General features: G+C 40.8%; 1 protein-coding gene across 1 annotated transcript; it reads left to right on the forward strand.

Moving 5' to 3' along the window:
• The first annotated feature begins 452 nt into the window (after nucleotides 1–452).
• Nucleotides 453–22,246, forward strand: LOC311498033 (uncharacterized protein). Its single transcript, XM_084558467.1, has 3 exons — nucleotides 453–679; nucleotides 14,104–14,158; nucleotides 20,239–22,246. Exons 2-3 carry the CDS (start codon nucleotides 14,127–14,129, stop codon nucleotides 21,005–21,007), a joined length of 801 nt encoding a protein of 266 aa, XP_084414593.1. The 5' UTR covers nucleotides 453–679; nucleotides 14,104–14,126; the 3' UTR covers nucleotides 21,008–22,246.
• The last annotated feature ends 283 nt before the right edge of the window (nucleotides 22,247–22,529 follow it).

Genomic DNA, 22,529 nt, shown 5'->3' on the forward strand with positions numbered 1-22,529 from the left:
ATGACGAGAGTAATGATGAAAACTAATTGTTTTTGCTCTTCTAAATAATTGAATTATTGCTAATTATAATAATAGTAATAATATTCGAACTTCTTAAAATAAATAGCAGAAAGTTGGAAACTTATCTACATTTGAGTATATATCCATATCATAGCTAATTGTTGTTCTTCATCTGTAACAACAAAAGAAAACAAACAAAAATAACAAAACCATGAATAAATAATATAATTAGTAATAATTCAAATAAATATCCAGACCTAAAAACAAGCTAACTGGTGAAAGAATAATGGTAATTATTTATTTATTTCTTTTTTTGGCGCTGTAAATTTTATTTTGAAAGGCTGTAACAGGAAGCAGCTGCGTGCCGGTGTGTTTCATGTCGGCTCCGCTCCACTAGTTTCCAGACTAACTAACTACCCATCAGCAGACCGCCGTTCACACAGGAGACATGGGACCGTGGAGACACCGAGGGGGGGAAACTCTTCTCACTCACCACAACAACTTAAACCAGAGGCAGGGAGCCAGCCTGTAGCCGAGCATGTTCACTGGAGCCTTTACTTTTTACACCTGTTTCCCCAATGTCTACTAAATAAACGGACCGGAAGAGAAACAAGTTAAATGACATCCGTGCGTTTTTGATACCTGGGGCAAAGTGCCACACCTTCGCTTAGCACGACAGGTAAGTCGAAACATTTATATACATATATATATATATTTAAAAAATACTACTCATTTAGTAAGTGTTACATTAAAAACAATGCTTTAAGCAAGTTTAAAGGTTGTGGAAAGTGTCGTTGAAACGTTATTGAACGTTTGTTCGACGGTTATTGCCAGTAACAGGTAGGTAGTGTCAGCCATATGGCGACTGTCCGCCTCGCAAAAAGAAACCAATGCGACTAAATATAGATTAATTTAGAGATGCTGAGGCTACGTTGCTATAACTTAAACACTAATACGTGTTTAAACTAATGTTTTGAGCTGCCCAGCCAAAATTTAAGACACTTTTACTCTGAAAGTGTAGTGCACACCTGTTGTACATCTCATGTTGTTAAAACCACTAAACCACTGCAAGTTACAAACATATGTTGATTGTTCTGGACATATTTATTGTATTTGACAGATATACAATGTAGGTTAGAAAATAGTAAATTGTCTTTATATTTTTATTTATTTTGTTGAAAAAAAGAAATCCACTTTAATATACCTGGAGGTTAAACCTTTTGGCGTATGTGAACGGAGCTAAAATTTTCCATACTACCTTGAACACATCGCACATGTGCAGGTGAAGTTAATGAGTGAATGAGTGAGGGCTGTTATTGGGGATGTTTGTTCTTTGTTGGGTTTTAGAGGAGGTGGAGGAGGAGGAGGTGGAGGAGGAGGAGGAGGTGGGGTCTTGATACCAGAACTCATGTACATGGCCTTGGGCTGTGTTTGCACATCTAACATTCAGCTTCACTGAACTCCCGGTCAGTTAGGTCTGAACCTAAACCTGTCACGGCATTCGTTCATCACTCTTTCTCTCTATTAAACGCGACTTAAACGCCTAAACCTGCCTTTCAGCTGTGGACAGGTGGGATTTACCACATCCTGACAGTTGTTTTATACGCCACACCAAGCTGGGGTTTGCCCAGTTCATTGTTTTGCCTTTGGTAGCTGGCGACTCCATCCACTGGCAGCTTATTAGACAAAGCAAGACATTTAAAGTGTATGCAAATACTATTTGACCCAAGATCTAGTTTGCTTTTTGTCTGTGCTGTTGCCGCTGCTGGTGGACTACACCTGAAACAGGATATAGACACGGGAGCAGAGCTCTGAGCTGTTGTTTACTTTATGGTCTTGAAAATAGACTGTGCAGGCAGTGCTCGTCCAGGATGTGTTGTTGTGTAACAGCTGTGAAACCAGTTCTTTGAACTAATACAGTATTTCATTATTTCACAGATAAAACAACAGAAGTTATAAACAGTTTACGAAGGCAAAGGGATACTTGCTTATCTCCTTTTTAATATGACTGTAAAAAAATAAAACTTTAGTTTTATTGGCGGCATGTTGGCTTGTTATTTTAAGACATAACAAGTTGCAGAATTCTCCCAATTGGTAATCATTGTAATTGCAATTACAGTTTTAATTTATCAGGAAAAAATATCAGTTTCTGTGCGTCTTTCTCCTGTTTTTAATTGTTTCCGACGTGTTTTATATTTTTTAGATATAATTATTTGGTCTGTCAGTTGAATGAAACTTTTAACTGCGATTAATCGCATACTTGTCCGTAGTTAACTTGAGATTAATTGCAAATGTATTGACTTCACTATAAACTGATGTTTTTCAAGTTTTAAATACTCTTAGTGACATGGAAGTTGACAAATATGGTTGCTTCATGCAAATGTTAGTTGTTATTATTGCAACAATCCAATATTGTCTAGGATATACCTCAAAGGTACAGCATGCTAAAAAAAAAAAACTAGGTTACAAACTATTCAGCATGTTCTGCCTTTGTTGAGGGGGAGGATGGTTCTCTGTATGAGCTGTGTGCTAGGCTAGCAAGTAGTATTTGAGACTCCACGTACCCTGGCGGTAACCCACTTCACATCGACAGTAAATGCAAATAACTTCGTTCTCGTCCAGAGAAGCATCTGGCATCTGGGTGTTTTTTTGCTTTCCATCCACAACAATACTGCTGCGTCACTCCCTGGTTTCCCAAACAATGCGTAGGCTGGTCAAAGTACTGAACGTGCATCAATTGTGAGAAGATTTGTGCTGTCAAACGGAATTTGCCCCAATAATTAGATTAGGTTCAAGTTAGAGACAGTTAGATAAAAAGTTACATAAACAAAATCTTTCAAAGCACTTTTATATTTCATTAAACAGATTTTTTTTTTTTTTTTTTGTCATTTTGTAAAGAAAAGTTGTCACATTTGCCGCTCGCAGATTCTTAAATGTGAAAATTTGCTGCTTTTTCTTTGCTGGCGAACAGTTCGTCAGGTGGTAGGCTCTGGGGAAGTTGTGACATTTCTCACTTCTTTTTCACACTCTAAACACTAAAAGATTTGTTAATTATTTAAAAAAAAAAAATTATGTGTTATATATGTATAGATATTTATAAGATTTATATAATCTGACCTCACAGCTGTAAAACGAAGGAAAAAATTGAGAAAAGTTTGTTTAGCTTTTCTGATGGAAATTCCTACTGGTCAATTTCAGAAATGATAACATTTAGTGTTTTACATCATTGTAAATTGAATTTATTTATTTATTTATTTATTTTTGCTGGATAAAACAAGAATATATCACATATAAACATGGGCCAAATCTGTTTGATATGTAAAGACGTCAGCCATAAAAACACTTTAAAGACAAACCAAATGTACAAATGTAGTTCACCCTTCCTTTTATTCACTTCTGCTTCTCAGGCTCTAAATCATTTAAATCTCCTCTGCAGCTCTTCGGTTGGCTTGTTTACTCGCTAAAGTACAATTCGTGGGTCAGGAGGATCCACAGGAGGAAAACAGCAGCTGTTCTGTTTGCAGTGCTGGAGCTATTGATAAGTGTGGGCTGCTGGGTAATAGAGAGGAGACAGGACTTGTTTTCATCTGACTGCCGCTCAAGGCCATCTGAAAAAAGGCAGTTTGGACGCGGCACATCGTATTACCCACGGACACGGAGGTGAACACACGCTCGTCTTCGTGGGAAAGTTTAACGGTGAGGCTACGTGATTGCCCACATGTCATTTAATTGGACGTCGGCTGCAGGTGTGGGCAGGAAGTCAAATTGGCTCGCGGATCGCCTGTTAACGAAGGCTGGCTTCACATAAATTGGTTGCCGTGACAACTCGCCATGGTTACACAGTCCTAATCGCACCTGGCTCATTCAAATCAGCCACCTCAAGGTCAGCCCGTCAAGCGCGCATGTCAAACACTCAAATCAGAAAGTCGCCGAGCCTTGTTTTGGAGGAGCGTCTTGTTTCTGAGGGGTGACACACATTTAATGGCTTCCCGGTTCTCTTTGTGCGAGCCGTAATTGAAAAAGTTACACAATAACGTCACTCACATGAATGGCTCCGGCTCTTTTATGAGACGCGCTATCGGGTGTGGAAGGTTATCTCATCTTCTGTATATGCAAGTTATGAAAAGCAGGATAAAGCCTGCGAGTGAGAGCAGCAGTTTTTTTCCCTCACTACGCCGACTTCAAAATAGCGTATTGACTTTTGAGCTGGATTTTAAAAGCCGCCGAGCTGATAAGAGGCCTAAATTGACCACCTTATCGAATGCTGCAGTTCTCTTTCAGCGGAGAAACGCAGAGGGTCACACCAGTTACCGCCGACTACAAGGAAATCCCATCAATAATAGCTTTGTTTTCAGTAAGAACTACGTTTATTTGAGTTGTACGTGAGATAAAAGCCAGTTGCAGCTTGATAAAATGGGATTGGCTTAATTTAGGACCTAGGGAGAAAAGAAGAATCACTAAAACAAAAGTTAAGACGTAAACGTTAAGCTAAGGGGAATAAATACCTTGCAGATCTGGAGGAAGATTTGTTCCTGATATGCTACAGCCAGACTTTAAAAGCCTGATGACTGATTTAACGGCTGATGAATTGGCTGATCTGGTATCAGTCACTAATTGTTACCGGTATTTAAACATTTTTACTCACAGTTCGAATGAAGGTCATTTTTATAGCTTAACTAGCTAATGGCTTCATTTTCATATTATTAATAATTAGTCAGTTGTATGTTCTTTTGGCTACCGTTCAAAACCCAAAATCACCTAAAGTTTGCTTAAGAATATTAAAATATAATCTACTTATCAATTATTAGAACAAGCGTTTCTGCTTTGTGCTGAATAAATAACACGTTACACTTGATTACTTGCAGAGTTATCTTCCGCTGTGTGACTTTCATAAAGTTGAAGCTTCAGTGGTAAAGTTTATAAAATAGGCTTTTTCTTTTTTATCTCACTTCCACACACCTGCTAAAACTGCCCACTGCCGCTATCAGTCCATCTTATGACAGTCAGGCAGCACCGCTCTCTCTCCCCCCCGTCTCCAATTCCGCTGAGATCTCAGGCTTTTTGTGTCCGGGACGAGAAGCTGCGCGGCCGCTCGCGTTTTGATTGTGACATTCCGTCTGCACATTATGAGCAGCGAAAGCAGCACGTCAGCGCCCCATCCGTATCTACAGCGCACAGGACGCGTTCGGGATCAGCGCAGGATCAGAAGGAAAATCTAAAACGCCCTTTTGAGTCATGGCTTCAAATGTGTATCGCAGAAATAAACAACTATTGAGTTGAATGATAGATTAGCTGTTTAGACAGGGGCCGCAAGATGGACCACTGAAAAACTGAAGTTAGAATCTCCTGTGTAGATACGATTCAGTGACACTGTGATACAGTAAAAACATCAAAAGCCAAATTTTGATAAGAAAATAAGTTGCAGATAGCCGTTATATAAAATGTATTTTCTTCCCTAATCGTCTTTTTATTCTGTCTATAAGAAGGACATACACTCTCTCCCAGAGCCAAAGGTGACGTCTTCAGGTTGCATGTTTTACTCAACCCAAAGACAAAGATACTCATATTACACTGACACAACAGAGCTGTACCTAGTGTCTGTGTTGCCTAATAATGACTTTTCTGATTAGCAAATTGATGCACCAAGTCTTCACTGGTCCTGGGAACTCCTATTTCTTCCTCTAAGATTACATTTGTTTATTTGATTTGTTGAGATTTGGGTCAAACGTGGTCAACCTTTAATGTTTCACGTACTAGACATCCATCCTAGCGATGGACATTGACACCATATTTTTGTCTACACCATCCTCTCTCATTTGAAAGTAAACATTTCATCAAAGCAGATGTGAGGAATTCTTCTGTAGAGGATGAAGGATGAAGAACCACAATCTGAAACGACAGACAGGCTTGATCTGGACGTCGGACCTGTTAGCCCACTTTTCCATCACCACACCCTTCCCATGTCACCCGCGTGAACACAATCTCCCTTCTCACTGTCCTTTCACGCACTCAAAACCCAAGCCCTGAGCAGCCTTCGAGAAGGTGTCAAGACATAAATCCTGACTTTATAATGAGACACACAGCTTACGTAAGCCAGAGGTCTCTATCAGGTGACCAGGCCGTGGAGCAGCAGCAGCATGTTGTCTGCAAAAGACTCGACTTCTTTGTTAGAAAGTTCAATAAAGATCCTCCCTAGAAAACTCATATCTACACCTCAGGCACCAACTCTACAAATATTCATGCGGTTACTGTCAGCAGAAAGGGAACAAGGACTTCAGTTATTCAAGCTCTCTGTTTTTGTCTCTAAACCTCATCTACCTGTATTTAGTTTTATAGTGCTGGTATGTGTAATGTTTGCACCAGCAACTCAAACCCACAGTTACACAGAAATGGTTGTGGATGGATTTCAGTGTTCCAAGGGCGCAACAAAAACAAATGGTGTCAGATGTGCAAGACTTGGGGGAAGACTATCTCAAGAAGGTGGAAGAGTGCTTTTTGTGTTTTGAGGTGGCGTTAGAGGGCGGAGATCAAATCGCTACAGCTAGCATGGCCGTGTCAAATGCCTGGTTTTAAGTATGTAAGTATGTAGGGTAAAAGATATCTGCAAATAATCTGATAAATAATAAAATAATCTACCAGTTAGACATGCTTAATAATTAAAATTTTAGTTTATTGCATGAAAAACAAAGTCCTCAATCCTAAATGGCCGCATACTGTAGTTATCTCACAGCTTTCTAAACGAAACTGTGGTCTCTCCCATATTAAAGCCTGATGTTTTGTTGACCCATCCATCCGCCACAACCTTCTCCCCGCGCCAATGTTGCCAAAACAATCAGTGTATTTTTACACCGTAATACACTGTAATTTTTTATTCTCATCTTAATATGAATTCTACAGTGTCCTCGTCAGTGTTTAGGTAAAGGCACTTGACAATAAATAAGGTGTAAATGTAGGTAGGTGAGTCAGAAAACCCTGATTATACAACTCCGAGCGTCCTCTGCTGAAAACCATGTGTTTAATGACTGCTTCAGGTTATACAGTAACTACCTCCACTAACCATTAACAGGACCTTATTCAGTTTCTGAGTTTTGGTTATTTATAAATCAAGTATCTAGATGTTGAAAGTTAAATTAGAATTTTGATTGTGGTTGGAAAGTGTTTTTGTGTGCACATGTAAAGAATCCATTACGCGGTTTCTGTGAATTTAGTAGTGGGTAAGGTAACCAAATTCGTTTAAAATTAGACTTTATGGTCTACTTATTAACTTCCTCCTTCTCTATGTCTGCCCTCCATTCAGAGCTACATTTACAATTGTCACCTGCTTTAGTAACGAAACCCTCCATTTAGTGCTATTATGAAAATAACCACTCCTCCCACACACATTAACTCATGTTTCCAAACAAACCTCTTAACAGGTTAAATCACTTTTAACTGGACTCTTTCCAGAGGAAGAATTATTTTAAGCCTTATCTCTCCGAATGGAAATTTCCACCCGTTCACAAATGGCCCTGACTGCCAGTTCTGCAGGTATCCCCTGGATTTCAATCCATTTCACATTTAGGGGACAGTCTACAGCAATCTCACTTTTATTGCACCTGTTTCTCCAAGATGAAATGTTTCAATTTCCTCCGAGGAAAACTCAGAAAGTGAAAAAGTGGGAGCCCGGCCAAGCTGCCAGCGATGAAATATCTCTCCCCTTCAGTAATCGTCCTACGATCTTCCCTATCATAAAAAACAGGAGCAATATATAATATATTGAATGGCACAGGGAGCAGATAAAGGACTATTATAGCCATCCAGCAGTGGCCACTATCTGAATGAATGATAGCCATTTGATGCACAGATTGAATCCTTGATCTCATTATGAGTTTGGGAAGTCTCCAGGGGAACAACATGATTGGTCATTTGGACGTTCTGATGTGAATCTCAGTCAGCTGCCGTTGGTTACCGTGAAGCCTGTGGGAGTTTTTAGAGGCTGACAGAAAGAAAATGCTCATTACCGACACGTTTGGATCTCAGCTCTGACTTTATCACGAATACTCTATTCGTATATACTCACTGATAGCTTTCTGCCTCTGTGAACAATGAGTTGATTGCTCAGTTTAAACAACAAAATAATTTGATTGATTAATTCATTGTTATTATCGCCTATCGCCTGAAAATTTTATTCTGTCTGATTTGTGTAATTGGTATATTATTACTAATGCATTAATTTGTAAAATGGATTACTATCAAGTTAACCTTTGAGGTTAAGATAATTATACCTCTTATATACATTTTTGAATATAGTAATTTAAATATGGTATGTTGATTTTATACTGTTTAATTTAAAAAAAAGCAAATAGGGCATACAATTGCAAAATAAAAGTAATAGATTATCAAGTATTTTTATCTCCTCTGGAAATATTCACACACATATTTATAAAATAGCTTAAAAATAGTTAAACCTGCGTTAGTTAGTTCATTGGCCACTTTGGCGCTAGGAACATGCTGTAAAATAATACGAATGAGACGGAAAACATGTTAGCATCTAGTTCCCTTTTACAGCAATATCAGCATTTATTAGTCATGTTTATGGAGAAAAAGAACAACCTTTTAGCTCTTTTTTGGTCTCCACCAGGAAATATTGCCACCTTAGCTGCTAAATATGTTGCTACCAGTTGTTTAGACTATTATAGTTAATTTCTGACTTTTTGCTAATCATGTGTTGGATTTGGGCGTCAAATTTGGGACTTCAGCCAGGTTCGCTTACATGCCTTCACACATCCCGCTCTCAGGTCTTGCTCTAGGTCCATGAAGCACTTGAAAAAAGAAGTACTTTATCTTTACTATGTGTTTCAATGGATATTTACTCTGCAAACACAGCATGGCAAGATGACAGCTGCAAGTACACACACTGGAACCAGAACATACATCAGCCGGCCTTGTTAAGTCATGTTTGACTTGTCATTTTCTTGAAGCACAGTTTTTGGGAGTTGTCTTCGACTTTTAATGCAGTGATGTGACCAGATAGCAACTCAGTGCCCTCTGTTACTCGGAGGATGATTGTTAGCTGCCCCTGCTAAGACGCCACAGTGTCATCTCTTGCCTGCAGGACTAGTTCCCCTCTGAGCTGTTTCTGCTGACCAGCAGCACAGTGACTAGCCAGAGGCAGGTGACACTGCAATCACATTGTCAGCACTCAGACAACCCTCAGCCACTTTTTGCCTTGCAAATGGGCAACCCAACTCCATTCCAATGCAAACCTGCTTTTTCCGACGCAGACAAGCCTGCCAGCCATTAGTCTGACGGTGTGTCCTCACTGGATGTTAGACGTCAAGCGAATTATACATCCACCTCATGTCCCATTATGTTTCTGCTTGCATCACAAAAAAATATGTTGAATTTGCATTTTTTTAAATTCAATTTATCATCTTTACCAGATATTTTACAAAAAGTAATAATTTGCTTAAACCTAAAAAGTATAGCAAAAGTACGACACGGTCCGTTTGGACACAAAATAAGAGACCCAAGACAATATGAAGCAATCTAAACTTTAATTTGCCTCAGGTCTAAAATAAAAGCTGCGGTCATAACGACAACTACAATCTGATGTAACTTTCAGCAGCATTAATATCCATAATGTTTACAGATTCCTATCAGAGACTTATGTAAACTGGAAATTCGAGTCAGCCACAGTTCTCGACATACACATGTTAGTTAACTATTCATTGCGTTGCTGCCACAGGTAAAATGCTTCCTTGATACATCCAGCTTTGTTGAACACAGCCTTGTTCTCCGGCGTTCAGCTTTTCCAAAGCTCAGCTTCCCATGATATGACACATGAGGAGTAAAGTCATGAGACTGACTTCGGGGCTAAATATTCTTAAAAAGGTCATCTTGTGCCATCTTGTCTTTGAAGTAGTTGCATATTATTTATTGGTAGCAGTCTTAACATTGTAATTAATGGTTTTCCTCTTATCAGCAGATTGAACAAAATAATAACCTCACAAGACGGATTAAAAGTTTAGGAAATACATCATGTTTGTGTGCATGACTGGATATAAGACTTGTTCTTACTCTTTGAAAGTTAAAGCTATAGGAAATCTTTATATGAAAGCCGTTATGAATATATATATAAAATAGCCTCCACCTTAAAAACTATAAGGAAGCAGCTTCGGTCCTCCTCAAATATTTGCTTTAAAACTGCTACCAGCGCTTTTTCTTTTAGTGTGTTTCACTTCCTAATGAATCTGCTGGAAATACAAAAGAATATGTTTTCTTCCTAACTATATAGTGGAAATAGAAAATTCAATAGGAAAAACTTGCACAGAGTGAATGTATTTATTCCACCTAGAGGGAAGCAATCACATGTGTTCACATGGCATATTATTACTCATATTTTCCTGCTGAATGTATTATCACATGTTTCTCTCAATAAACTCAAAAATTCTTTCTGACCAGGCAATGAGTCATTTTTATTGTAGTCAGATCTGTCTTAATATGAAGTTCTTAGGAATAAATCAGCTTTAATTGAAACGAGTTTACAACTTTAATATAACCATATTTGTTCATTTTATTTTGAAAAACCAAAAGACAGTAGAGTGAGTCAACCTGAAGTAAGCTACTACTTATTCTATTCCTACTTTCACAGCACTTGATAATCTGTGTGCTGCCACAGTGTTTTCATCAGGAGGGAAAACACGGTGCCAGGAAGGAACTAAACTTATTCATACTTATAATTAATTCATAACAACACAGTCAGAGTCAATTATGTCATAGGGTTTAGGACCGTTTATTGCAACAAATAGATATGCAGTCGTATTTGGCTGGAGGAGTTGGAAGATGCTCCCCAAACGAGGCCAAGCTGCATGCAAGACTGGAATAAAAGCACATTAAAACACCCCCAAGGGTGTACAGAGCAAGAAGCAGCAGACACACATCTCTGAGATACGGGATATACATAATGCACAAGGAAAGAAATGTCACCACACAACAAGAAAACAGGAGGAGGAAGCTGTTGGTGTCGGTGGGGGACAAATCTGCATATTTAGCAGCCTAGGAGATGAGTGGATGAGATGGTAAGAGATTATCAGATGATTATTGACCTGCTTGAATGTGCTTAGTAATTGTAAAAGTCGGCTCATAGTGACTTCAGAGCCTTGGCCGAACTAATACGAAGCTCCATTAATGTGATAGCCTCCGAGTCCCGCTGGGAAATTACCTTCTCTCATGCTCCCCTCCCGGAAGATAAGGGATTCTTCAGCTGGGTGGGTGCTCACCAGACTAACAGTGTGTGAAACAGGGTCCTCCATTGAAAGCCTGTCAAACCAGCGGGCCCCCTCTGCCTCTTTGAATTGCTCTTGGCGTGTTGCTCCCTCTTGGCTTTTTCATAAGTAGCTGTGAATGTGTCAGAGGTCCCTTGTGAAAATGTGGATGAACGTGTTGCGGGGATTGTTTCAGCCAGGTTACAGTCAAGCCCACCTCAAATCACAAGAGGCCATTTCCGTGAAGAGAACGGAGGGCACTCAGAGAGAAGAGGACGCTGCTCTGAGATTTAGTTCTGTGTACAAGCTGATTTCTTCTGCGTCCTCGCTGACTACACCCACCTCTGGATCGCCACTCTTTTTATGTCTGCGCGCGCACCAGCAGACCTGTAGGAGGATAATTAGACGTCTTGGGAGAGCTAAGTCGTGCTTTGTTGCTTTTCCACTAAAAACACAGCCTTCCATACAAATAAGTGACCCCAACCCCCCAAGATGGTTTGTAATATTCTATAAATCATCAGACCCTCTTTAGATCTATTTGCCTTTTTTAATCGATGCTAGCATGAGGAGCCGTCGAGCTCGTCCCACGTGCATTTTTCAAACCAATCCCACAAGCGGAGCCCACCTGGGCCTCTTAGCTCAATCCCTCCAGGACTTTGCACAAAGATATATGGAGTCCCACGGCAACTAAAACCTCCTACATCAATGTAGCCCGGCTTCACTGCAGCTCGAAAATATACTGCAAAAAATTGATACAGATTGCCAGAGCTTTGACACGTTCTCACCTTGGATAAATCATGCGGTTTAATAGATAAGGGTGTGCTTTTCTAACGGTCAACAAGTCGACAATGAAATGACACAACTGTAAATTGATCCCAACGTATTTGTTGTGCGCCCGAAGCCTGATGTATTTTAGTGTTTTGTGTCATAGAGCTCCTTGTTCCTAAACACACCAACAAGCCACACACACTTGCTCTAACATTTGTCTTAATATGTCAGTAAGTCATGCTCTTTTTACTCCCGTTTCAGTAAAATCTGGAAAAGCCTACGGTCCACATCAAACATAGGAACAAATGGCTTGACTAGGGAAAGCAGGAAATCTTAAGTGATGCATCTTGCAATATTTCCCCAAGGAAGGTTGAATGCTTTAGTGGGGTGGTGGACTGCAGGGAGTGGCTACAATTACAACCTGTTCCCTTCCCTTCTCTGTTTTTATGTTGTTGTTCTGTGCAAATGAAAATGACTCTATTACACCACCGAAGAACATTTAGATCCAACCTCTCCAAATATATTCCACTGATCCACTGAAAACTAAGCTACCTTTCTAATCTTTGGCTTTGGACAGGTAGTTTTTAAGTACTTGTCGAGTCCAAATTCTCCTCATTTGCTCCATACACAGCTACTTTTGATGCTGTGGTGGATTGCAGTTAAGGAAACCCTTCCTTGGGAGAACATTTCCAGTGAAGACAGGAAGTCATACACCTCTGGTCCAATGTCCCACGTCTAGGGGAGCCAGTGACGGGACTATGAAAATACATAGTTAGAAAGACTTAAACGCCCCAGAGTTACATGTATAACGCCATATTAGCTTTCTCTGTTCTCAGCTTGACTGATTTCTCACTTATTCTTCAAAAACAAGGTGAAATGCGTGACAGTACCCAATGGTACGTTACAAACTACCTTCTAAAATGATCTTTTACATTGATGGACATCATTGTGTAATTCATGGTACAATTCAAATGGTGCGTGCGTCTGACTTTCTGACATTTGGGCTTGACATGGGTCCCTCTTTGGTTTTTTGGCTTAATGTAACTCCAATTGTAAACAACTGGAGTTACATTAACTTCTTTTGTTACATCTCTGTTACAATAAAACATATAGCAGAGGGAAAAACTGGCACATTCGTGTTGTCACCCTAATGACAGTGACTGGTGAAGCACTGTCTCGCTATTTTGTTGAGATCTGTTGACAAGAAAAATGTGATTAACAGCAATCTGATCCTTATAATGCAGTTTAATTCTGCTTCAAAACATCCTCATGATGTGGTGCTCAGTTTACTTGTCAGTATAAAACAAGATTACACTGCGCTGTCTGTCAGGGCTGTAATTAATTGTCTGTTGACGTTGTGTGTCTGCACCACTGTCACCCTGTGTAATATTATTATCCCATTGTGATCAAAGATTCAACTAAAGGGAAAAATAACGTCCTCCAGGGTCAGGGAGTTAAGTTTCTGTTCTGTCTGGTGGGCACACATCCTTCCTTTAATTCCACAAAAAGACACCGTGTCCTCTACCTCTGTCGATCTCTTCCTCCTTTGCTTTCAGACAAACCCATTCAAGACTCAGTGATTAATTATTTACCCAGGCAATGAAATGCCAAAGCCTGGAGAAACACACCACCAGGAGAGAAAAAGGTCACTCCCATCCTGCACATAGATACACAATCTCCAACACACTCGCGCACACAGCAGTGATGGATGGCAATAACATCTTTATCGGTGCTTTGGGCAGACAGGGTTTTCATCCTCATGTCCAAACACCGCCGAGACCAAGGGCAAAGCAAAAACTTGACTGATGAGGCGAAATCTTCAGGAGAGCCGAGAGAAATCCCTCATTTAAAAACCATTCGCATGTCAGAGGTGACCAACCGTCCGATCAATAGCAGCGCCCGACTCGTGTGCAGCGCTGCATGTGCCGTGCAGACCAGAGGCTGTGGAGCTAACCTTTCCTTGATGAGTGAAATGTCACGCTGGAAATGATATGTGCGTGTTCCGCCGCTTTGGACTTTGTCTGCACCGCTCACTTGAAAGGTGTTTGCGTGATTAAAGTTTAATTGCTTTGTTCTTGTCCCTCCACAGCTCCCTTCGACACAGGTGGCCAAATGGGGTGCCGTTGCTGCCGGATGATAAAAAGGTGAGAAGTGTGTCTGCGTCTGCTGCCGCCTCCCCCTCTTGTTTGCTCAGTTTGTGCCTCTTTTTTGGCTTACGCAGTCTTTTGCATATTGCCACAACACTGATACTCACCTTTCTTGTCAAGTCACTTTACACTATGTACAGTTACGCTCCACGGTAACAGGAAAAAACTCCTGAAAAAGCACCTCAGGAGGGACTTCCGGGATGGACAGGTGTGGATTTTGTGTGCACTGAGCAAAACAAAACAAACTCTGGAGACGACAAAATTATAGAGAACTTGAACTTGATGTTGATGTTTAACAACTTCTAGTCCTATCGTCTTTGTCCATTTCTGTTTGGGTACTTGTTTAATGTTTAACATGATAGACAATTTGAATAAATGACCATGAAAAGTAAAACAAGTTTTATTTATCACACAGAATCACAAATCATTTCTGAACTTGTCATATATGCCACTATATTTAGTAGGCGACAGGTTAAACAGGTTATTTAAATACAGTACTCTGTATCTGCTGTGTGAAATAGCTCTCCAACACTCCTTATTTGGAAGTTTAATATATCGTTTGATATTGCACATTGGTTTTTGATCATGTAATTGTAGCGTAGATGTCACCCATTGGTTTGTAGACTATCGATACCAGATACAGGAGCCATCATGGTGTTGGGGAGCCAAAAGTTACTGTATTTGGAGGAGACGGCCGAGTGAGCGTTTAATCTGACTGAATTAATTGAGCTATTGGCATCATTAGCTAAATTGGTGTTAATTAATTAACACTCCATTAGTGACCATCAGTGATATTGCACTTAAAGCCACTTCTGCCTTTTTTCCCTATATATCTATGGTATGGAGATGGTCTTAGACATTATACATGCTTAACACGTTGTCATCTTCACCGTGTGCACAGTAGCATGCCAACGTTAGGATTCACATCCAAGATGTTCTAGCTAATTGCATTCCTGAAGGTGCATTGGATGGCTACTGACTTAAAAAAGTAGGCGCATAAATTGATCTCTTACTTGTTAACATAAATTGTATAAAAGAAGTGGACATGAGACGTTACCCTTTGGTTTGTGGACAGCAATTTGGAAGCCTTGAGTTTAGCATTTTGGACATTGCTATCTTGTTATTTTTTTTGGGTGGGGGAGGGGGGCAAAAGGATCTGGAGAAGAGCAAGGGTTGACTATTTCGTCTTACATGTGACTATAATGTACACAATGAACATCAGGACCCGTATCTGGTAATTGAGACCATAAACACATTGGAAAAATATTTACTGAGGTAATAAATCGAGTTAAAATAGTAATTTTATTACAGGCTTACGTCCAGTCTGACCTCCTTCCATCTAATAGAGAATAGAATAGAAAGCCTTTATTGTCATTATACACGGTACAGTGAGATTTAAAGAGCTCAGTAGAGTTGCCCCCTACTGGCTATCAGAGAGACTGCAGGTCTAAGGCACTGGTTTCACTATTACACCTGTGACTACGTCCATTTCTTTTATAGTCTATGCTCAGTATGCTAATATGAATTTTTAAGACGTCACAGTGCTTGTTTGCCTTATCAGTTTCCTTAAACGCCTGAACGCTGTGTAAAACTCCCCTCCTCAGTAACAACCTCTCACTGCTGATTTCCTTATCTGTAGCTCTACAGCGGCAATTCAAATGTCTCCGTGGCCACATAATGATTTCTTGTCTTGTTACATGCAGATAGTGAGAGGTCCATTTATAATATGTCTGCACTGCGAGCCTCATGTGGGCTCTTAGTGCAAACTGTGGGTCAATATGCCAATAGCCATCACCCTTGGTTACTGTAATTCTTTGCTCAACTGTCTCGTCATTAAAAGCCTACAAGGCATTGTTGTCAGGGCTCGACATCGCTGTGCTTTTTGAGATGAGGAAGCAGAACAAGGCCAGGAAACAAGATTTTGATTGCGGATTAATGAAAGGGCACGCTGCGATTCGCATACCAGAGTCGTAATCCCCTTCCGCGCTTTTTTTATTTTTTTCTTTCCTTCCCATGTCAAAGACGCACATGTGAAATGCTTGTGACACACACACATACCTCCCTAATTGTGTGGAGTGTCACATTTCTGGGATTAGCGGTGTTTGGGGTTTGGCAGGGTGGCCATTTAGGTTACTGGGTCAATGGGACGGCGTCACAATCACCACACTGACACCTGGACATTCCCAGTAGCCCCGGAGAAAACCTGTCGCGTCAGGTGTAGCCCAGGTTTTATTGCTTTATTAATAGATCCTGTATACACATTGCTGATTTATATTACTCTTGTAAGGTGGAAGTTTTCTCCCACTTTAGAGGCCAGTATGCACTGCATGGTAAAACCAACATTAGGATGTTCATCACTAGTCTAATGGTGGTGGTGGCATAAAATCCATAGGCTCCTCTGCATCTATTATATTGTATAACAGAGCTTAAATCTCTGTAGCGCAAGAAGTGAGTTGGTATTGTGGTCACATCGTGCAGGTGTGGCGAATTGTTGACTTAAAACGATGGCTTAGTCTTTCTTTACTTTAGTGACAGTCTGGACTGAGCCTCGCGTGTCTTGTCCAGTCCTCCATAATTAAATCAAGCGCAAATGGTAGTGCTTCTCAAATAAACTCTGAATTAACATAAACAAAATCCCACAGAAGGAGAACCCCAATCAATTTGCAAGCAGGAACTCCAAAGAATCAACAACTTGTATGCAAAAACACTACTTTGTTATTAAAATCCGAGTCGCTGCCTTTCTCTTCACGTTGGGCTTAAAATAGTAAGCGTGATTTGCATCATCGGTTTGATTTAGACTAGATAACCAGATAAATACTTCCACAACCCACAATCCGTCTTACATAAAAGTCAAATGTGTCGAAACAGTTTACCTTTTGTCCGTTCGTCCACAAACGTCTCTTTGATTGACGCTGAAAACGTCTTGTAGAAAGAACCAGCGGCTCTCAGTTTAATATCTCAATCATTTTGTCTTTTCTAGAAAAACAATTCACGTATCTCTCGCTTCTTTTTGAAAGCGTGCCTCAAACATCGCCTTGGCAGCGAGGGCACAGCAGCAGTGCTGCCCAGGAGCCAAAGAGATGGAAAACATTCATTTTCTCAGCTTTCCACTGTGAAGGGAGACAAAGAGGAAGGAAGCAGGGTGAAGGAGAGATGTATAAGTCAGAGAGAGAACATATGACTGTAACTGTATGGATAGGTGTCTACTTAGCAAAGGAAAGAAAGCTGTAGTCAGTCAGTATATTTGAAAGTTATTCTCAGGACTTGTGTTCTGATTTCATGAATAACAAAGACTTGAGGCCGAGATTAAAATAAAAACCGGGATGATTGAAGAGGACAACTTAGGAAGGAGATGGAAATAGCTTAAGGCAAGATACTCAAATCAAGGAGAAGTCAAGTGCAAAGGGACAGTAGATTAGTGAGCTGCAGCTACATTACAGGGGCACAGAAGAAGGAGGTTGTTTTGAACGGGGCGCACCAGGAGAGGTGCGAGACGGAAGGAGCTCTGCTGGGGTTTCAAGGGTGGCGGGGGTGGAGGAGAAAACAAACAAAATGAAGAAAAGATGGGCGTGAAAAACACAGGGCTCCCACAGCAGGCGATGTCTGGCGGCCTGTTACGTGGTCGACAAAAAACAGCCCCCTGCCAACACTTGTTATACCTGCCTATGTATGTGAGCGAGCCAAAGATCTTGTACTTGTGCCCTTGTACGGAAATCCTTCGAAGTGGGTGTATCAGACTCTCATTAAGCCTGCGAGGGGGTTCTTAAGGTGTAGAGCTTAAATGAGCATTAATGAGCCTCCAACCGGTATCGACCTCTAGCATCCGGCGAAGAACCAGGGACAACATTAACAAATCTCAGGCAGCGCGTACGTCGACTGATTTACACAACAAAAGACTCATTTCACAGCGGGGATGAGAAAGCAGGTGAGAGCAGAGGCTGAAAAGAAAAATTTAATGAGGCCGTGAAATGACGTCAGTGCTGAAGTTTAAAATGTCGGCGTCGTATTCATTATTCAGGATCACCCATCTTAAAGAGCTGATTAAGGAACTCTGCAGCATAATTTGGACTCATTGTTTGCTGATTTTTAATTGACAAGGATTTTACTGGTGTATGTTTTTACTCACATTTATTTATTTTTTTTGACTGACCGAGTGGGACTCTACTAATGAGCCGTCTTGAGTTGTTGTTGTCACATAAAGGACCATGTTTGCTCCCAATTAGCGATCAAATTCACACACACTCAATCGTGACTAGCAGCAATGCATTTTCCGTCAATCAGCAACAAAATGACAGAGATGGGGCAGAAAATACAAGTGTGGAGGATGAAGGAGGGTTACGGATGTAACCATGGTTCTATGAATTCGCTGTTACTGTTCAGTAGAATGTAATGGTACCTAGGAAGCGTCCAAGAGAAATCAAAAGAAGACACTCCAGATAAAAAAAAAGAAGCTCAGCCAACAGAGGAAGGATTTCAATCTAAAAAAAGAAAGTGACAAACATGCTAATAACGCTGAAAATTGTTGAAAGAAGAGAACGGACTCTAGACTGTAGGCATACGTTGTGAGCGTGTGTCAACGGTAATGGTCACTGCCAGAAGGAGACAACATTTCAGCGCTCTTTCTGCTTTTTAAGCTAGGCTACGCTAATTCTTGGCTTCACTTTTTGTAATAAACACAGACCTAAAAGTAGCAACCAGTAGTAACCATTCAACAAACTCAGAAAACTATATGTATTAAAAACCTTTTAAATATTTATTTCCTGTAGTTTTTTCAGTTCTTATATTTTAAAGAAGATTCATGGATACACTAGAAGCTAATAATGTAGAGTACAGTTTTTTGTGTTAAGGCCACAGCTTCAAGGATAGAGTAAAAGTATAATAATGGAAGATTCAGAGAAGAACTATAGTATTATTAGTATTATTATTATAGTAGTCCAGACATCAGTGTTCTTGTGGTCACCTTTCCTCTGTGAAAGTAAGCAGCACAAATAAAGAAACCGTTGAAGGTAGAAGTCAGTATTTCAGTTTGAACCAGAGAGAGGAGTTCAGTCGCGCCTATGCTACACTTCCATACTGCAACACTCTGCATAATATATCTGACATTCACATGGGCTGTTCAAACCGTACCACAGCTGAGGCTCCGAGCAGCCTGTGTAAACATCAAGAGTACGCCTGCCAGACACGTCACTGTGGCATTTAGATAGGTGCATCAGCTGCACAAGGAAATATCCTTGTTGCTGTCAGGATACGGTGTGTGTCTGCTGGAGCGCCCGACTCCCGGATCCCCGTCAGACAAAAGACACCAGGAAATAAAAGAAACCGCTCTTCTATTTGTCTAAGCTGTAGTTAAAAGGGAAATATTGTGCCTTTGCTTCTCTTTATCTGACAGCTGTAGCGACATTACAGATGCTAAGATTTTAGCAATGACAATACACAAAGAGGTAAAAAAACAAACCGATTAGACTGACAGGAGAATAATTCATTGTCAACCTTTTTGTTAACCTGTTTTCGTGTAAAAATAACTTTGCTGTTTTAATAATTAAATGATTTTTTGATCAGTTGCAGTCTTTTAGAAATCTCTACAGACATGTTAGCTCTTACCTTACCACACGTGCGTGTTAACATTTGCATCCTAGCACAAACCACAAACATGAGCCGAGGCTGATGTTAATTCACTTAAATTTGCATGTGTTTAGACATTAACTATGCTCCAATACAGATTCTAATTTAATCATCATGATGGTTCAGATGGATGGTACAAATTATCTATTGAGAGATATGAATGTCCCTTTTCTCCCTTGATAAATGGACTACAAGATTTATTGAATAATAGTTTGGCGACAGTTTTATATCAGTTTTGTTGATCAGTCAGTAGAGGAAGGAATGACTGTGACTGATTAAAGAATAGAAACATGCTGATGATTTTATCACGACTCTGTTGTTGCACCGATAGATCCTCTCCTATTTGTTTGTGCCGACCATTACTTGGTCATTGTTTGAATACCATATGAGAATTTACATGAGCTGATGAAAGGCTCCAGCTTCAGGTGTGACCTCTCCGTCTCTCTCTTCCACAGCTACATCTACGACCCCTCCGTGGCTGTGGATGTGAGGAAGCCCGACTCTGCAGGCAGCTCTCTCTACCAGTCCCACCAACACCCGGGCGGTGGCCCCGGCAGCGATTCGCACGACGGACACACCAAGCAGAAGCACGGCTTCCAAAACCTTGGCTACAGCAAGTCCACCGACAGCACGTTGAGACTAGAGGTTGACAACAACCGCGTCAACTACAGGCTGCACGCTGCGCCGTCAAATGCCAAGGAGCTGCAGCAGGGGAGCGCGCCACCTTCAGAGGGGGGCCTGTACATCATCCAGCCTGAAGCCGTAGGGCCGCGATGGGGGGTGGGGGAAAACGGTCCGAGCCAGGTGCCGGTTTACCCCAACATAAATGAGTACGAGAGCCAGAGGAGCTACGACGAGCAGGAGCGCCAGGCGACGACAAACGGGTGGGACGCCTCCATCGCCGAGTGCAGGATCAGCAGCAAAAGCGTGTCCACAGAGGAGCTAGACGAGGGCGTGGGAGGGACGCCAGAGTACCCGTGCGACACGGGGGACGAGGGGAGCGTCCTGTCGGTGGACATCCACACCAGCACCACCAGCCTGTCCTCGGCCGACACGAGGGACGGGCTCAGAGTGCCAAAGACTCCGGACGTTTCCACTATGGAGAGCGGGATCTCGATGAGCGAAGAGAAGAGGGACGACGAGGTGCAGAGCGTCACGGACTCGATGGTGGCCGAGGCTCTTGCTGCTCTGGAGGCCGCCACTGCCGGAGAGGACTATGAGTGACTGTCAGCTCAACAGACTGGACGGAGCGTTCTCTGAATAATAATGTTTTTATCTAAGAACATGGAATGAATGAAGGAAAACTCTGTTTACAAAAAAACGTACAGATTTATTTTTGAACTCTTGGATATTTTTTATTGTGGATCCACTGACAGATCATAATGTCTGCCTCATGAAGGAGGGTACACTTTCAAAGGCTGCATGGTTCATATGAAGCCACAGCTGAAGAGACGTCAGTGTGCGGACTGAATGTGCAGCCGTGTCCTCGTGTATTTAACACTCCACATTCCTAAAAAAGCATTTGCCATGTTCAAACTGTATTGGTAATACATCTCATGATGCTTTTATCCCATGCGGATAAAAGCACAGCGTTGCTAATTGTTAGCATGTAGTCACATACTCAGTGTCCTTGCCATAGCTTCCTGTCTCTTCAGGGACGTCGCCCTCATTTCACCGAGCAGGTCAAAGAGGAAAGGTCATCACACGGTTTTTACAATGTTTTGTGCGTTCTCCTCGTATTTATAAAATCTTCAGTCGCAATTATTTTGATTCATTGTGAGAAAAAAAACTGGATGAAAAAGCCGCTCTTCTTCAAAGCTTCTTCACTTGTTAGTGATCGTTGATTTCAGAATATAACTGAATTAATATTTTTATCTACCTGGAAATGAATCAGGCACATGCGCGCTCACAAATTTTATTCTCAAGCTACGTTTTTCCATTCACGTCATTTCCGTGTTAAAACATTTCATGAACTCGATCATTTGTCATAAATGTGTAGTTTTTACTGACACCGCTTTAGTTTCTGCAGTTTGCAGTCTTAACCAGCTAAGGTCAAATCATTGTTGACTAAACCACGAAGAGGACTCTGATTCACTCTACTAGCTCTTTATTTCCCATTTTATAGGTCAGACATTGTGTTTCTAGTCCGGCCTGTGACATTAGTTCAACTCAAGTGCCTAATAATGAACTAACTGAGGCTTGAAGGTGCAGAATAAGTAATGGATTTTTTAAAAAGAGTTTCAGAGCTCAAGCTAAATTGCCTGTTTTCCGTTTTGCTGCAACATCACTTTTTCAGTTATTGTGTGCCTGCCAAATCATTTCTACTTATTGTAAAATAAAGAAAAGGACTTTAAATTTTGTGTGTAGTCATTTTCTGGGTTGCTTAATGGTGACTGTTAGCTAGCTAGCTACTGTTCGCTCTGGACAAAGACCTAATTTACCACGCAAATATAAGTTAAATGTTATTTTGTAACATTTTTACTCTCACTGAGTTTTGTCGTTTTAGGATTTTAGGATATTTTGATGTTACTATTTCTGTCTTTGAGACTAGCTATCCAGTGAGTTGCTGTGTTAGCATAGTAAGCTAATGGTTAGCCAAATTACAACCTTTTGCTAGCTATTTACAGTAATTTTTTAAAATCCATCAGAACAGCAGAACAATCAGATGTGTACAGGGAAATTTTATTTGTCTTTTTGTCAGAGAAAATGTTAGCTAGAGCTCATTAAATCCTCTGTAGTGAAACAA

Source organism: Chelon labrosus (assembly GCF_963514085.1).
Source record: "Chelon labrosus genome assembly, chromosome: 1".
NCBI classification, from domain to species: Eukaryota; Metazoa; Chordata; class Actinopteri; order Mugiliformes; family Mugilidae; genus Chelon; species Chelon labrosus.